Source organism: Centruroides sculpturatus, unplaced genomic scaffold, assembly GCF_000671375.1.
Source record: "Centruroides sculpturatus isolate CEXI.00-Female unplaced genomic scaffold, Cexi_2.0 scaffold115, whole genome shotgun sequence".
NCBI classification, from domain to species: Eukaryota; Metazoa; Arthropoda; class Arachnida; order Scorpiones; family Buthidae; genus Centruroides; species Centruroides sculpturatus.
This window is the reverse complement of record NW_019384545.1, coordinates 986,840-1,001,488: the sequence shown is the minus strand read 5'-3', so window position 1 is coordinate 1,001,488 and position 14,649 is coordinate 986,840. Positions and strand designations below refer to the sequence as shown.

The 14,649-nt window shown below is 29.6% G+C and overlaps 1 protein-coding gene across 1 annotated transcript in view; it reads left to right on the top strand.

The window, feature by feature from the left end:
- LOC111623471 (multidrug resistance-associated protein 5-like) overlaps positions 1-14,649 on the top strand; it is a gene marked incomplete at its 5' end in the record, with an annotated part of 99,144 nt that overhangs the window by 73,636 nt on the left and 10,859 nt on the right. Inside the window, 5 exons of the mRNA XM_023366055.1 lie at positions 1,715-1,844; positions 1,953-2,235; positions 7,421-7,607; positions 7,696-7,975; positions 13,842-14,001. Of these exons, the coding sequence (XP_023221823.1) occupies positions 1,715-1,844; positions 1,953-2,235; positions 7,421-7,607; positions 7,696-7,975; positions 13,842-14,001 (1,040 nt within the window). The remainder of the gene's footprint in view (positions 1-1,714; positions 1,845-1,952; positions 2,236-7,420; positions 7,608-7,695; positions 7,976-13,841; positions 14,002-14,649) is intronic.

The window sequence follows — 14,649 nt, the reverse complement described above, 5'->3', positions numbered from 1 at the left end:
TCTGAATATAGGTTTAACAGTGAAAAAATCCTGAGGCAAAGGAAATGCTAGTTTTGGTACTTCAAATCATGGACTTTCACCAATTAGAACAAAATTGCATCATTTAAATGAATAATGTACTGTAATAAAAACAACAAATAGATGGTCAAAAACTTTTACTATATAAAAACAAAAGAGAATATACAAAATGTGATACAAAACAAAAATGATAATTACATGAACCTTGTTCATATGACTGAAGATAATAAAAAACTGTGTTTAAAAAACTATACTAATTCCAAAAGAAAAAAATACTTAATGATTACATAAAATTGATAAAAATCATATTGTAATTGTTCTGTCACAGTACCTATTTAGAATCAATCACTTTCTAAACAAGAAAACACTTTTTGTAAAATGTCATTGCAGTATGCCCATCACTTATTCCCAGTTTATTTAAAAGTTTCTTCACATTATCGCTCTTTTCCAGCTTAAGTTTATTCTCCAATGGTAACAAATCAACTAATAGATATGATTATTTTTTATCTCTTTTTAAGATTGTATGTTTGCATGTTTGCACATTCCTGATCTCTCAGAAGTGTTGTTTGCTACAAACATATTTAGAGTTTATTCTGATTACTTTCATTTCAGATAATTTAAAATCCAATTTTGACTTAATGTATGAATAAATTACAAGTTTTCAATTACCAAGTTGCCAGTCTTTACCAAGAATTTGTCCTATATGCTCAAAAATTTTATTATAGTCTTCTGGTAAAAGAAGCAGTTCTGTTTTTCTTAACATTTTTTCCATCCTTCCAAAGGCACTATTTATGGGTAAATAACTGTGACCCTGCAATGGATATGTAATCTCAAAAGTTACACTATACATATCTGAAAGTTTACTTAGAATTACTAATAATGTGTAATTTTTGTTTATGTACTGCAACCATCACAAAACATTAATTTTCTTGATTTTTGGATTTTCCTTACGAAAATTTCTACAAAATAAGGATGCGACCTCTTTCTAGCATATCGACTAAATAGTTTTTGAACTTCTTTAGAAAATGTGGCCATTATTAAAGAAAAATTAAGAAAACAATCAAACACAATAGCACTTGCACTTCAGAAAGCAGTCATTACTATGAAATAGTCATGTGACCAATATACACTTTGTAATTGGCTGTTATGGAAATGTGACAGTTTGGAAATAAATACAAAACGAAAAACATCACATTTGAAAAGAAAGCCAACCAAGAAACCATTTTTTCAACAAAAGAAACACCTGTTTCGGAAAAAAATATTGTAGCACTATAGAGAAGCATATCAGTGTGTTGGTGCCATGAACTAAAAAAAAATCAAAGATGGAGATATGTTACTTTGGAAATAAGCTCTTCAATTATGAATGTGCACATTTTAAAAAGATATTGCTAAATGGTCCTTACTAAAAAATATCCCTTGTACAATCTTGAAGTGTTAATTATATTTATACAAGGTGTCTAAAAGTTACTATGCAGCGAAAGAGGTTTAAGTAAAAGTTTTACATGTGAGATAAAAAATCTGGGGAGTGAGGTCCAGAGATCTAGCAGGTCAGATTCCACAAGGAGATTGTGATCTGTATGATTATGAAAATTTCTCGCTGCACAGTAACTTTTTGGAGATCCTGCACTTGGTTAACTCATAACCAAATCTTTATTAAATAACAACAGTTTTTAAATATAAAAATTTTTATTCCTAGACATCGCTTCGAGCATCAAGTTCTTTGCATGATTTGGCTTTAATAAGAATTGCTCAAAGTCCAATGCATTTTTTTGATACTGTATCAGTAGGAAAAATACTTAATATTTTTACACGTGATTTAGATGAAGGTAATTATAAAAAATTTTAACATTTTCAGAATTTTTAAATGCTTTATTATTTGAATATTTAATTATTATAAATTCCTTTTAAAAATATTTTAAAATATTTATTTTCAGTTGATACTCAATTGCCAACTTTGATTGAAACATTTTTGCAGCATTTGATGTTCATCATCTTCAGTTTAGTTGTAATAGCCTTTGTATTTCCATGGTTTTTAATACCTTTATTAGTAATTGCCATAGGATTTATTTTTTTGCAAAGGATATTTAGAGCAATAATGAGAGAACTAAAACATCAAGAAAATATATCGAGATCACCAATATATAGTCACATAACTGCAACAATAGAAGGCATTATATCAATCCAAGCATTTAAAAAACAAGATGAATTTACAGAAAGGTAATTTTTATTTACATTAATAATGTTACTAGCAAATAGTATTTTTGTTCATCATTCACTTTAGATTTAAACTATTTTGATAGAAATTAAATTTTTTAATTTTTTATGAAATTGATAGCAAAATGTATTAATATTAACATTTACATTTCTGCCCTTTTTTTTTTTTTGCTAAATACTATTATCATTGATTTCTGACTAAAATATATGCTTAAATGCAAAAAATTTTTGAAGGGGGAAAAAATCAAATCCTTTTTATATTCTTTACATTTAAGTGTACATTCAATGAAGCAATTAATTATTAATTGCTTCATTGAATGTACACTTAAATATTGATATAAATAACAGAAATTGCATATGGCTTTAATTGATTTAAGAAAGAATGTTATGATTTAGTAGATTATCTTCATCTTTGAAGATCTTAAGCCTCAATTTCTTGTAACTTTGATAAAATAAAATTTATTAAGAATTTTCTTAATATATTATTTTTCCAATATGATTTTTTTTATTTAGATTCTGAAAAGAGTGGTTGTGATATTAAAATTGAGAAAGGTTTATCTCAGAGCAATCCTTTGTCATCTTGTATTATTATATCAATGGCATTTCTGATTCCTTATTTTAATGATTATTTCAGAATTTATTTAAATGATGTCTGTTTACATTATCTGTTTTATGCTAATGATGTATTTTGTACAGAATATAGATCAGCTCTCCAATTTAAATGTAAATAACTTTTTAAACTATTATGATAAATTTTCTATCGATTAATATGAATAAAATTACGATAAGGATCTTTTGTCTTGATAATGATTTAAAATTAATAGATAAATTAATATTTTAAATAGAAAAATTTTTTATTGTAAAAATTTGGGAGTTATGTTTGTTTTTGACAATAAATTTATCATTAAAACTACTGTTTTATAAAAATTATCCAGGTAATTAGTCACAGAATTAAGAAAATTATGATTAGATTAAAATCATGTTATATTTAAACTATTTTTCTCATTTTGACAGTATTGTTAGGGTATTGATTGATCTGTCTGTGAGCTGAACTAATGTATTTCTTTAATTAAACTCTATTGGGTTTATTTTTAAAGCATATATATATATATATATATCCTGGGATTTATTTTATTTATTTACTTTTTTGAGCTGGAGTTCACTATGTTGTACCTTGCAAAATGATACAAGTGGGTAAAAAATAAACATTGAAAAAATTACTTTATCCTAAAATCTTACACATTTTTCATACATTAAGAGCATTGACTTTACACAGTTGTTTTGCTGTGTAAAAATGAATGCTGGAAATGTATGAAAAGTGTGTGTGTGTGATTTTAACTAAAATTCCAGCTTGTAGAAGATAATTGTATTTAATTATCTTAATTTATGGGTTATAGCTACAACAATTGAAATAATTAGTTTTCATAATTAACCTGATTAATTTTCAAATTTGGTTATTAAATTGTCATTTGTATCTGTTTCAATATTGTTGTTGGAATCAGGATCATGACCTATCATTATCTGGTTCAAACTCTCAATCTTGGCTGGATGGCCAAGACAATTAAGATGTCGGTTTATTACTCTGCAGGACCCAAGATTGAATCCAGGAGAGTATGTTAAGGAATGTTTCAGGTAATGATCTGTCCTGGATATGTTGGGCTTTGTTTCTCACCACCTAGCCAAGACTGTCATAGGTTTGATAAAACCACCTCTTATTGCCCACAGGACAAAAAGGAGTAAAGCTAAAAATTCTGAACCATATTACCCTTATATGAAAGACGAGACCAGACATGGAAACCTTAGGGACAGGGGGCCCCGATTAACTGTATACGAACTTTCGATGCAAACTGGAAGTCATATTATTTCAATTCAAAACTTCCCCAAAAGGTGTTAGATAAATGACCGGCATGACTCTATTGTTAAAGGAAAAGTATAGTGAAGTACTTCAACATGTTTCCCATGCTTTTCGACCCAGGGTTTATTTTTGACAGCACCTTCATTCACTGGGGTTTATTCAAAGATTGGGATTTATTTGAATTCTGGGAATAATTGAGAAAATACAGTATTTACATCTAATCAAAAAAGATTAAACTTTATTTAAATATTTAAAATTGAGTTTTTGGCTTCTGATTTTAAATTGCACAGAATTAGATTGCCTATGGACTGTTTGTGCTTAAATTTTGGTTTTGTTTGCTTAAAATTACCTGCACCTAGTTTACAGTATCAAAATTCATTACCTGAACTTGATAAGTAAAAGGATTGCAATTATAATTATCTGTGTAAAAATATTCACAAATTAGAAGAAACAATAAGTGTCTTCATATTCTTGTCCTTTTTCAACACCTCAGGAACACAAGTCTTTTATTTGAGGCTAATCTTCTTCTTTATGTAAAAATTTTAAAAAGTTTCAAGGATATCGCACAATCATAAAAATCTATTAATTAACAATATTTAATAAATACAGGGTGTCCACTATGAACCTGACACATTTGAAACTGTTGTAAAAAATCTACTGCTCAGGAAGGATGTAAAGTAATGCACATTTTATGATGAAAAACTCAAAAAGTTTTATTAAAAAAATCAGTGAACCTCTACATGAGCTCCTTTTGTTGCACATAGAACACCTAGTCTATACTCCATTTTCTGCCAGGTTCTTTCAAGCATATCGGGCATGACAGCAGCAACAGCATTGTGAATGCGCACACAAAGATGTTGAAGTTCACGAATTTTGACACTGGTGTAAATCTTGTCTTTGACAAATCTCCAAAAGAAAAAGTCTTAAGTCCAATCAACAATCGGGAAACTGTGCCCGGATTGCCACCTCCGTGTGATTTTAACACGGTTCCCTTCGTCAAGAAGTGTTGTTTCCATAACTTGAGTGTATTCCTCGAGGGACCTTGCCAAACATGTGATGAAAGTTCCATTCACTTGAATCACAGAATTTGTTTCAGCATACCATCACACAGCTTGCGCCTGCTCTTGTGGAGAATCCATTTTGCGCTTGACTACTGCCATGCCACCACCTACAGTCACTTTGGTGGGTTTTCAAAATTACCTATACAAACTTCCAGTTTCTCCACCTAATGGAATGTACAACATCTGATTATTGCCTTGCACTTCGATATGGCAGTCAAAACAAATGTACCAGGTTCATTGTGGACACCTTGTATAATGGCCATGTCCTTTCCAGGCTTCTTATGCTGTATCCTAAGATTAAATGTTTGTTGTTAATTTTCTGATGACTATCCAAACATTAACTATTCATTAGTGTTACTGCAATATTTAATTCTAGTAAAGATAAAATAGTTTTATTTCATTCTCATAGCATGTTAATGTAAGCTGTCATCCATCAGTGTTTCTATTTTTACTTTCCTGAAATTGTTTTGCCTGTCTACGTATGTGTTTGCAGTTTATGGCTTTTGTACATCACAATTCTTCTAAAATTGAAAAAAGCTGCTTATCACAAATACCTCCTATTAAACTTGAATTCAAGAAACTATAATTGGACTGCAATTTGAAAAAATTGTAGACCTATAAATTCCCACTGTTGCCTTTCCTTAATCTCAAGAACAGAGTTAGATAGATGAAAGACGAGACCAGACATGGAAACCTTAGGGACAGGAGGCCCCGATTAACTGTATACGAACTTTTGATGCAAACTGGAAGTCATGTTATTTCAATTCAAAACTTCCCTTGAAAGGTATTAAATAGATGACCGGCATGACTCTATTGTTAAAGGAAAAGTATGATGTACAGGGTTGCCCCTGTACATCATACTTTTCCTTTAACAATAAACTACTAATTTGAGGTGGATAGCATATATTTAAATTAAATGAATTAAAAATATTATTAAAAATTGCAGCCCGGCATTGTGGCTATGTTACAATAAATAATTGCCTGTTTTGTAAATTAATTCTGATGAATTAGAAAATGTTCGTTTATTAGAAATATTAGAACATATTTGTCAAAGCCAAGTGATTGCCAAATTATATTGGACTATATTACTACTACTATTATTAAGTAAATCCTAAGTAATTTGGCCCTTGAGGCAGGTATTAGATGCCATCTCTTGCTAAATTTAATAATTATAATTAAATTAATATTTAATAATTAATTTAGAAGGTTCCAGAAGAAAAAATCAGCTCAAAGTGGGACTCAAATCTGCAACTCCTGCCTACTGCATGGTCACATTGCCAGTTACACTACCCAGACTTTTTGTCCAATCCTTGCCTCCAGAATTTATTAATTTATAACAGTATTCAGTTACTTATGGCACTGGCTGGAGAAGACTCAGCACCTATGGCCTACAACCCTCACTATGGCACTTGGGTGGATATTGCTTCTATCTTGGCATGGTGTGTATATATATGTGAGTACTATATCATAGTGGGAGTTATAGGCCATAGGTGTTGAGTCATCTCCAGCTGGTGCTTGTAAGTAAATGAGTATGGTTATTAATTAAATGTTCCATTACTGGTTTTTTGTGAATTAAAAAAAAATTAAAGCTATTGGCTTTTTTTGGTAGCATATAACAAGGAACAGTTATTGATATAGTCTTTATTGATAGAGGAAATGCATTTTGGATCTTAATGACCCCTCTTCAGTCCTTATTATAGCTGACTATTGATTATAAATTGACATTAAAAAACATTGGGTAATTGATTGGATAGAATATGTTTAAAAGGGGTTGCTGTGGATGGGTAAAAAATTACTAGGTGAATAATATTTAAAAGAACCAACCAAAGGATGTAAAACAAATTTTTAAAGCCAAAGAAAATAAGTATTTAATATTACATAATGCAGACGTGGCCATAGAGTTCAGACCATCTTTAAGTTCACAGCTGCATTCTGCAAATGCAGCCATGAACTTAAGGATACTATATCCGAACTCTATATCTGCATAAGATCTGTGTCATATATTAAAGCCAATCATTTAGCTTTAATATATAACTATTGGGTTTGGATGTTTATATTTATGAACATAATATTTCATGACAAATAAATAATGTTGTATTTAATGATACTAATGATTAGTTATCTAAAAAGTAACTTTTTAATGTATGTAATTAATGTATTTAATGTTCTTATCTCTCTTCTACAAAAATAATACAACAAATAATAATAATAATACTAACAATTTAAGTTTTAAATTGGCAATAAATTGAAATAATTTAAATTTTTCTTGTAGGTTTATTCAATTGGTTGATGCAAATGCTTCTCCCCTCTATCTGTTCTATAGTTCAATGCGATGGTTTGCAATAAGAATGAATTTTCTTTGCGTTTTAATTATATTAATTGTTTGTTTATTTGGACTTTTTTTAAAAGAGGAAATAGCTGCAGCATTTATTGCACTTGCTATTTCACTTACTATTCAGGTATGTAAAATAATAATTAAATTATAATTTTTTAGTTATAATAATAATTTTTTAATGGAATTATTTTATTTTTTCTTTTGTTTTCTAGATGTGTAGTTTCTATCAATATATAACAAGATTAGGTTGTGATATTGAAGCTCGTTTTACATCTGTAAAACGAATTCAATCGTACATTGAACAGTTAGAATTAGAATCTCCTGCAATAGTAGATAATTCTCGTCCACCAGTTGATTGGCCAACAAGAGGACGCATAAGTTTTCGTGATGTCACAATGAGATACAGACCAGGTCTTCCTTTGGCATTAAAAGGTGTTACATTTGATATAGATTCACAAGATAAAATTGCAATTGTTGGAAGAACAGGTGCAGGTAAGTTAAACAATAACCATTTTATACCATTGCCATAAACTTTTTCAAAATACAATAAGCCCTACTTACTTGCTTGGACTAATAGTGGTAAACCTTGCTTGAGTTTACAAAAGCCTTGAGTTATCAGGGTGTTTTCTCAGATGACATGGAAAATGAGAAGGTGGATATACAGTGTAGTCATTTATTACAATCAGCTTTGTACAGAAGTTTTACTGAGCTTTATTAGGTTATACTGCTAAATTTATTATTACAGAAAATGAGCTCAAAACATTTCATAACTGTATATAGCCTTTAGTAAATTACTGACTATAGTAATATAGTGCACTGTACTACAAAGACTTCCAGATTTTGAAAACACTTGTTAACTATAATTTCACTATAATTATAATTTTTCTGGGGGGCACTTCCGACGTTCGTCAGTGTTGGTGAGTTTTTGAGAGAGCTGTTTTTGTTGAATTATAGCACTTTGGATATGCTTGCTTTTACAAAGTGTTTGATTCTTTATCTTGGTTTCATCAAAGAATTTGATATATATTTATTATTACGTGCTTTATTGGTAATTGGAGGTATTGAATCTAATCCTGGACCGATGTCTCGTACTCCACCTTCCTCCCCTATTTCAAAGTCGTCCATATCAGTTGTTGGAAAACGTCAAAGATCTCCTAGTGAACCGACTTTGAAATCTCAGCGATTGGAAAAGTTTTTTCCTCCTTCGGGTTCTTCTTCAAATGTACCCCAAAATTTATTTTCCTTTTTAGAGGAAAAATTTGATACCATTTTGACTAAACTTGAAGATTTATCTACTAAATTCGAATGGCTGGCAAATTTGCATAAAGATTTTGAACAACGTCTTCTCAATGTAGAGAAGAAGGTGGAGGAAATTTCTAATTTAAATACCTCATTTACTGCTTCGACCTCCTATTTCTTATATCTTTTAGATTCATCGATAAATGAACGTCAGAGAAATAATATTGTTATTGCTGGTTTAGAGGGAAACTCGTCTGAAATCTTGTCCTTGGCTTCTGACATTTTGTCATCTATTAAAAGACCTAGTGGTGACTCAATTTTGATAAAAGATCTTAAAATAATCTCAAAAAATAAATTGGTGGTGGCTAAACTTGACATTGTCTCCGATAAAAAACTAATTTACCGGAATGTTCATAATATTCAGAAGAGAGAAGGATGCTCTAGGGTAAAGTTTTTCGATGATTTATATTGGAGATCGAGACTTAGGAGGAAAGGTCTTTTTCCTTTCTATCAAGAGGCTAAGAAGACTGGAAAAGATGCGTATATGAGAGCTGATTGTCTAACAGTAAACGGAGAAAACTTTACGTTTGATTTAATAAGCAATAAGCTAATGAAAATTGAACCTTTTTTATTACCAGGGAAGACGTTGGATCGACGAATGGACGAGAATTAAAAATTTCAACTGTTACTCCTCATTCAGAGGTTTTTTATACGCTAAAGGTATTATCATGGAATAGTCAAGGTTCATTGTTTGATAACTTTTCTGACAAGAGTTTTGTTGATTTTGTATCATCATATCATATTGTTGGTATAACTGAATCATGGATGACATTTTCGGTGAAATCTTTTCTTTCATCATTGGACTCTCAATTCTATTTTACTGAAATGTTAGCTCATAAACTAGAGGGACCTGGAAGACCGTCTGGAGGCTTGTTTCTAATGGTTTCTCGGAAACTTGGTAAGTTGGAAATTTGTCATCTTTCTGATAACTTTATTGTGGCTAAACTCATATTTGATAAACCTATGTTTAAAAATCGTCCTGGGCTTTTAATTGTTCTGGTTTATATGTCTATTCATAAATATGATTCATTGATCGAGTATCTTGATAGATTGATTCTGGATTTTAAAGATGATGATGACATTCTGATCCTTGGTGATTCTAACGCTAGAATTGCTTCCGAAATAGATACATTGTATATAGGTTCTAATAGAAATTTTCATAATATTAGAAAATCTAACGATAAAATTTTTAACTGTAGAGGAAAAAGATTTTTGAACTTGGTCAAATCTTATGGAATGATTCTATTGAATGGTCGTTTTGTTACTGATTCTCCTGCTAATTTTACATTTATTTCCTCTTTGGGTGCATCAGTTATCGACTTGATAGCTATTAATCCTGAACTAGTTGATAACTTAGTGGACTTTAGAGTTTTAAATAAATTTGATTCTGACCATCTCCCTATTTCTGTTGAGCTCAGGTTTGACTCTCTTTTTCTTAGTAAAGAATTGCCTGCTGAGATACGTTGTTACGTGTGGAGATCTTCATGTTTGGATAAGTATTTGTACAATGTCACTAAGCGATATGCAGATATTAAGGGTGGATTTTTTCTGGATTCCTTTTCTTTTTATTCGTCCTTTGTTGACGTGATTCTTGAGTCTGTAACTCAAAGTAATATGTATGTTAAACATCATTGTTCAAGAAAATTTGTTAAGTCTTGGTTTGACATTGATTGCCTACGATTGAAGAGAGAGAAGAATCGTGCTTTACGAGCATTTAGGCGATCAAGAACTGAACAACACTTTATTATTTATTCTAACTTGGAAAAAACTTTTAAATCTATATGTAAAGCCAAAAAGAAACTATTTTGGAATAAGATTAACTTCCAATTATCACATATTAAAAACTCTGCAGAATTTTGGAAAATTGTTAATAAATTTAGACATGGTAAAGCTGTGTATAATAACATCTCTATTCGTGATTGGTCGGATTACTTGAGAAAATTTTTTTCTGGACCATCTTTAGTTGTACTGTCTATTTGTACTAATGTTAATATGGATCCATTGCTCGATGGAAATTTTACATTTGATGAATTACAATTTGTGGTACGATCTTTAAAAAATAATAAAGCCCCTGGACTAGATGCTGTTAAGGCTGAGATGGTTAAATTCCTCCCGACTAATATTCTAAACGATTTGTTATCTATGTTTAATAATTTTAAAACTAATTATTCTTTTCCCATTACTTGGAAAAATATTTGTTTAAAAATGATATATAAGAAGGGTAATCGGTTTGATCCTATGAATTATCGTCCGATATCGCTAATTAGTGTAATTAGAAAAATTTTTTCTACGTTATTGGCTAATCGTTTACGTCTTTGGCTTGAGCGGTATCACACTATTTCTATTGGTCAAGGTGCTTTTGTAGCGAATAGAGGTGTTGATTATAATTTGTTTATATTTCTTGGAATTTTGCAATTAAATTTGACTAAGAAGCGGAGGAAATTATATGTTGGATTTATTGATTTGTCAAAGGCGTTTGATGCAATAGATCATGATATTTTATGGTCGAAGCTTTCTCGAATAGGCATGTCATCATCTTTTATTAATCTTATAAGACAATTGTTTTCGAACACCATTTATCAAATAGAAGTTAATCATTGTCTTTCGGAGGCGGTAACTGCTAATAAAGGGCTTCCACAAGGTGAACCTCTTAGTCCTATTTTGTTTAATTTATTCGTTAATGATCTCTCGGAATTTTTTTGTAATCATAATACAATGGGTATATCCATATCACCAGAGGTAGAATTGAACTGTCTTTTGTTTGCTGACGATATTGTAATATTTTCGTATTCACCTATTGGTCTTCAGAAAAAACTTGATATTTTACAAGATTACTGTAAGTCTAATAAATTACTTATTAATGAGACTAAATCTAAAGTAATGGTTTTTCGGAGAGGGGGTAGACTGGGGAAAGCTGATAAATTTTATTTATTTAACTCTGAATTGGAGATAGTTTCGTCCTATAAGTATCTGGGTATTTATTTTACTCCACAGGGTTCTTTTTCTTTTCACTTAGATAAATTGTTTTTGAAATATAAACTACAGCTTTCTAATTTAATAAAACTTATGGTCAGAATGAAGCAGTCTTCTATTAAGTCGTATTATCGATTGTTTGACTCCTTGATACGTTCAAGTTTGGGGTATATGTTCCCTATTTGGGGACCATCTTTTGTTGATAAATTGGAGAAGACGCAATTGAGATTTATTAGATCGATATTTCATATTAATCGTTCGGTGCCTGGACCTGTCTTAAGATTTGAATTGGGTCGTCCACCAATGGCTATACGTTTAACAATGAGTATTTTTAGATACTGGAGTAAAATTTTGGAGTTACCAGATTGCGACCCTAGAAAGTTGATTTATAACAAATTGAAATTAATAGTCGGAAATTCTTCGTTTGTAACTTGGTCCTCCTCAGTTGAAAATTTATTGTCTGAATTAGGTTATTCTACTGACTATTATATTCAGGTCTCAAATAAAAACCTTTTTATGGCTGAAATATTTCAGTCATTAAAAGATAAATACTGGGCTCAAGACATTCAATATATTGAACAAAAGAGTAGGTTTTTTGAGACTTCCTCAATAGCTCCATGGACACCTCGATATTATTTATTATCAAATTTAAGTTATAATATTAAATCCTTGATAATTCAATTGCGACTTAATGACTATACTATTATATTAAATAGGCGTAGAATGAATATTTCCGCCCATTCTAACTGCCCTTTATGTAATCGACTCTGTGAAAATATTAAGAACCATTTATTTGTATCTTGTGAAATTACTGAACATTTAAGGGATACATTATTAACGACTAATTTTGATATGTTTTGTTTATACGATGATAATTTAAGCTCTGACATGTTATTTAAAGTTTATAAATTTTTCTGTTATTTATTAAACATGTTAACATAACATTATTAATTAAGTTTTAATTTTTTTGAAATTATGTATAATTATGTTTGTATTTGAAATTATGTATAATTATGTTTGTATCTGTTAATGTTGCATGATTTTGTAACCCCCTTTGTAAAGGCAAAAGCCGTAGCAAATAAATGTTGATTGATTGATTGATTGATTGATAATTTTTCTGTTGCCAAAAAATTAAAAATTAATGTACAATTTTTTGAAAAAAAAATTTGTTAGAGTTATGCAAAGTCCAAGTTATGAGGTTACTATATTGATAATTCAAATTATTATTATTAATTTTTTATTTATAAGGACACATTATAAGAGAAATATAATAATAAAAATTACATCTATAATAAAAATATATCTATATAATACAAGGATCATCCAGAAAGTAAAGATTGTTTAGCTTTAAAGAGTGAAGAAAACATTTTATTATTCAATTTTGTTTTTTAAACATACATTATATTACTCTATATCTCCACATAATCACTTTCTTTATTTAAACATTTATCATATTTGTGCATAAACTTTTAATTCTGTTGTACTCATCTACTGCCAGTCCATTTAACCAACTGGTGACTATGTAAGCTGCAATCTGTCATTGCCAAGCAAAGAGCAAGAAACATTTGGAAATAAAATGTGCAACTTGTCCAGAGTTATGCATATGTCTTCCAAAATTTTGTCATTACTTGCATGCTTCAAGTCGTCTGCGACAAGTGATGGGCACCTAGTAAATCTTCATTGTGCTTGTTTGTTCATCCATTGTTAAACATTTCACACCACTTTCTCACATTCCATTTTTTCATTACCAAATCATCATACACCTGCTTTAATTGCCAATAAATATCAGCAGATCTTGCTTTCTGAGCATCAAGAATTGAATAATAAGACTAACAGCACAAAACCTTCCTCACTAATTTCTAGCCTTATTAACTGGAGTACAAACGAAATTAGTGAGGAAGGTTTTGTGCTGTTAGTCTTAGAAATAGTTCTAGCTACATATGCATAGTAGTGAATTGAATAATACTGCATATTTAGTAATTTAAATATTAGTAAATGGATAAATACTTTAAAAAAATCATTATTATTATTAAAATCAAATATTTATTTTGAAAAATTTAAATTTGTTTTATTTCTTCCAAAATAGGCAAATCTTCTATAGGAGTTGCACTGTTTCGATTAGTAGAAGTTACATCTGGAACTATATTTATAGATGGTCTAGATATCAGTCAGTTTGGTCTAGAAGATCTGCGTCCTAGAATATCTATCATTCCTCAAGATCCTATACTATTCAGAGGAACAGTAAGGTAATAATATAAATTTATGAATAATTATTTAGTTGGAATACAGTAATAATTAGAAATGATTTGTAATTGAAATGTTTTTGTTACTAGAAGAAATTGTATGTTAGGATGTCTTTTAAAAAACTCTTTAATTTTATAATTTATTAAATCATTTAAAAGTTTAAGCATAAAATATATTTTGTTTGATTATTTAAACAAATTGTTCAAAATATTTCTAATTAATTTTGTGAGGTCCTGAACACAGTCCAAAGCCTTGCTGAAAATCACTCCAATACAAAGAATCTGAAATGAAAATTTTTTTTTTATATGAAGTATTTGCCATTGGAATTTAAGTGACTGATACCTCAAAATTTCAATGGCAAATACTTCATATAAAACTTTTTTGTTTTGGGGTGAAGTTCAGATCATGTCCGGGACATCACAATTTAATAATTAGGTAATACATGTTAAAAAAAAAAATTGTTTCAAAATTATAATTGACTTTTATTATGGATTAATATAGTATTTCTAGATGATCATTACAAGAAAAATATTGTTGAATGAGCAATTTTTATAAATTTATAAATATTAAAAACTAGCAGGTAAGCCCAGGCAAAAAATAAGAACAAACATTAAGATTAGGTAATTTCATACTTCTAACCCTTCTATTGT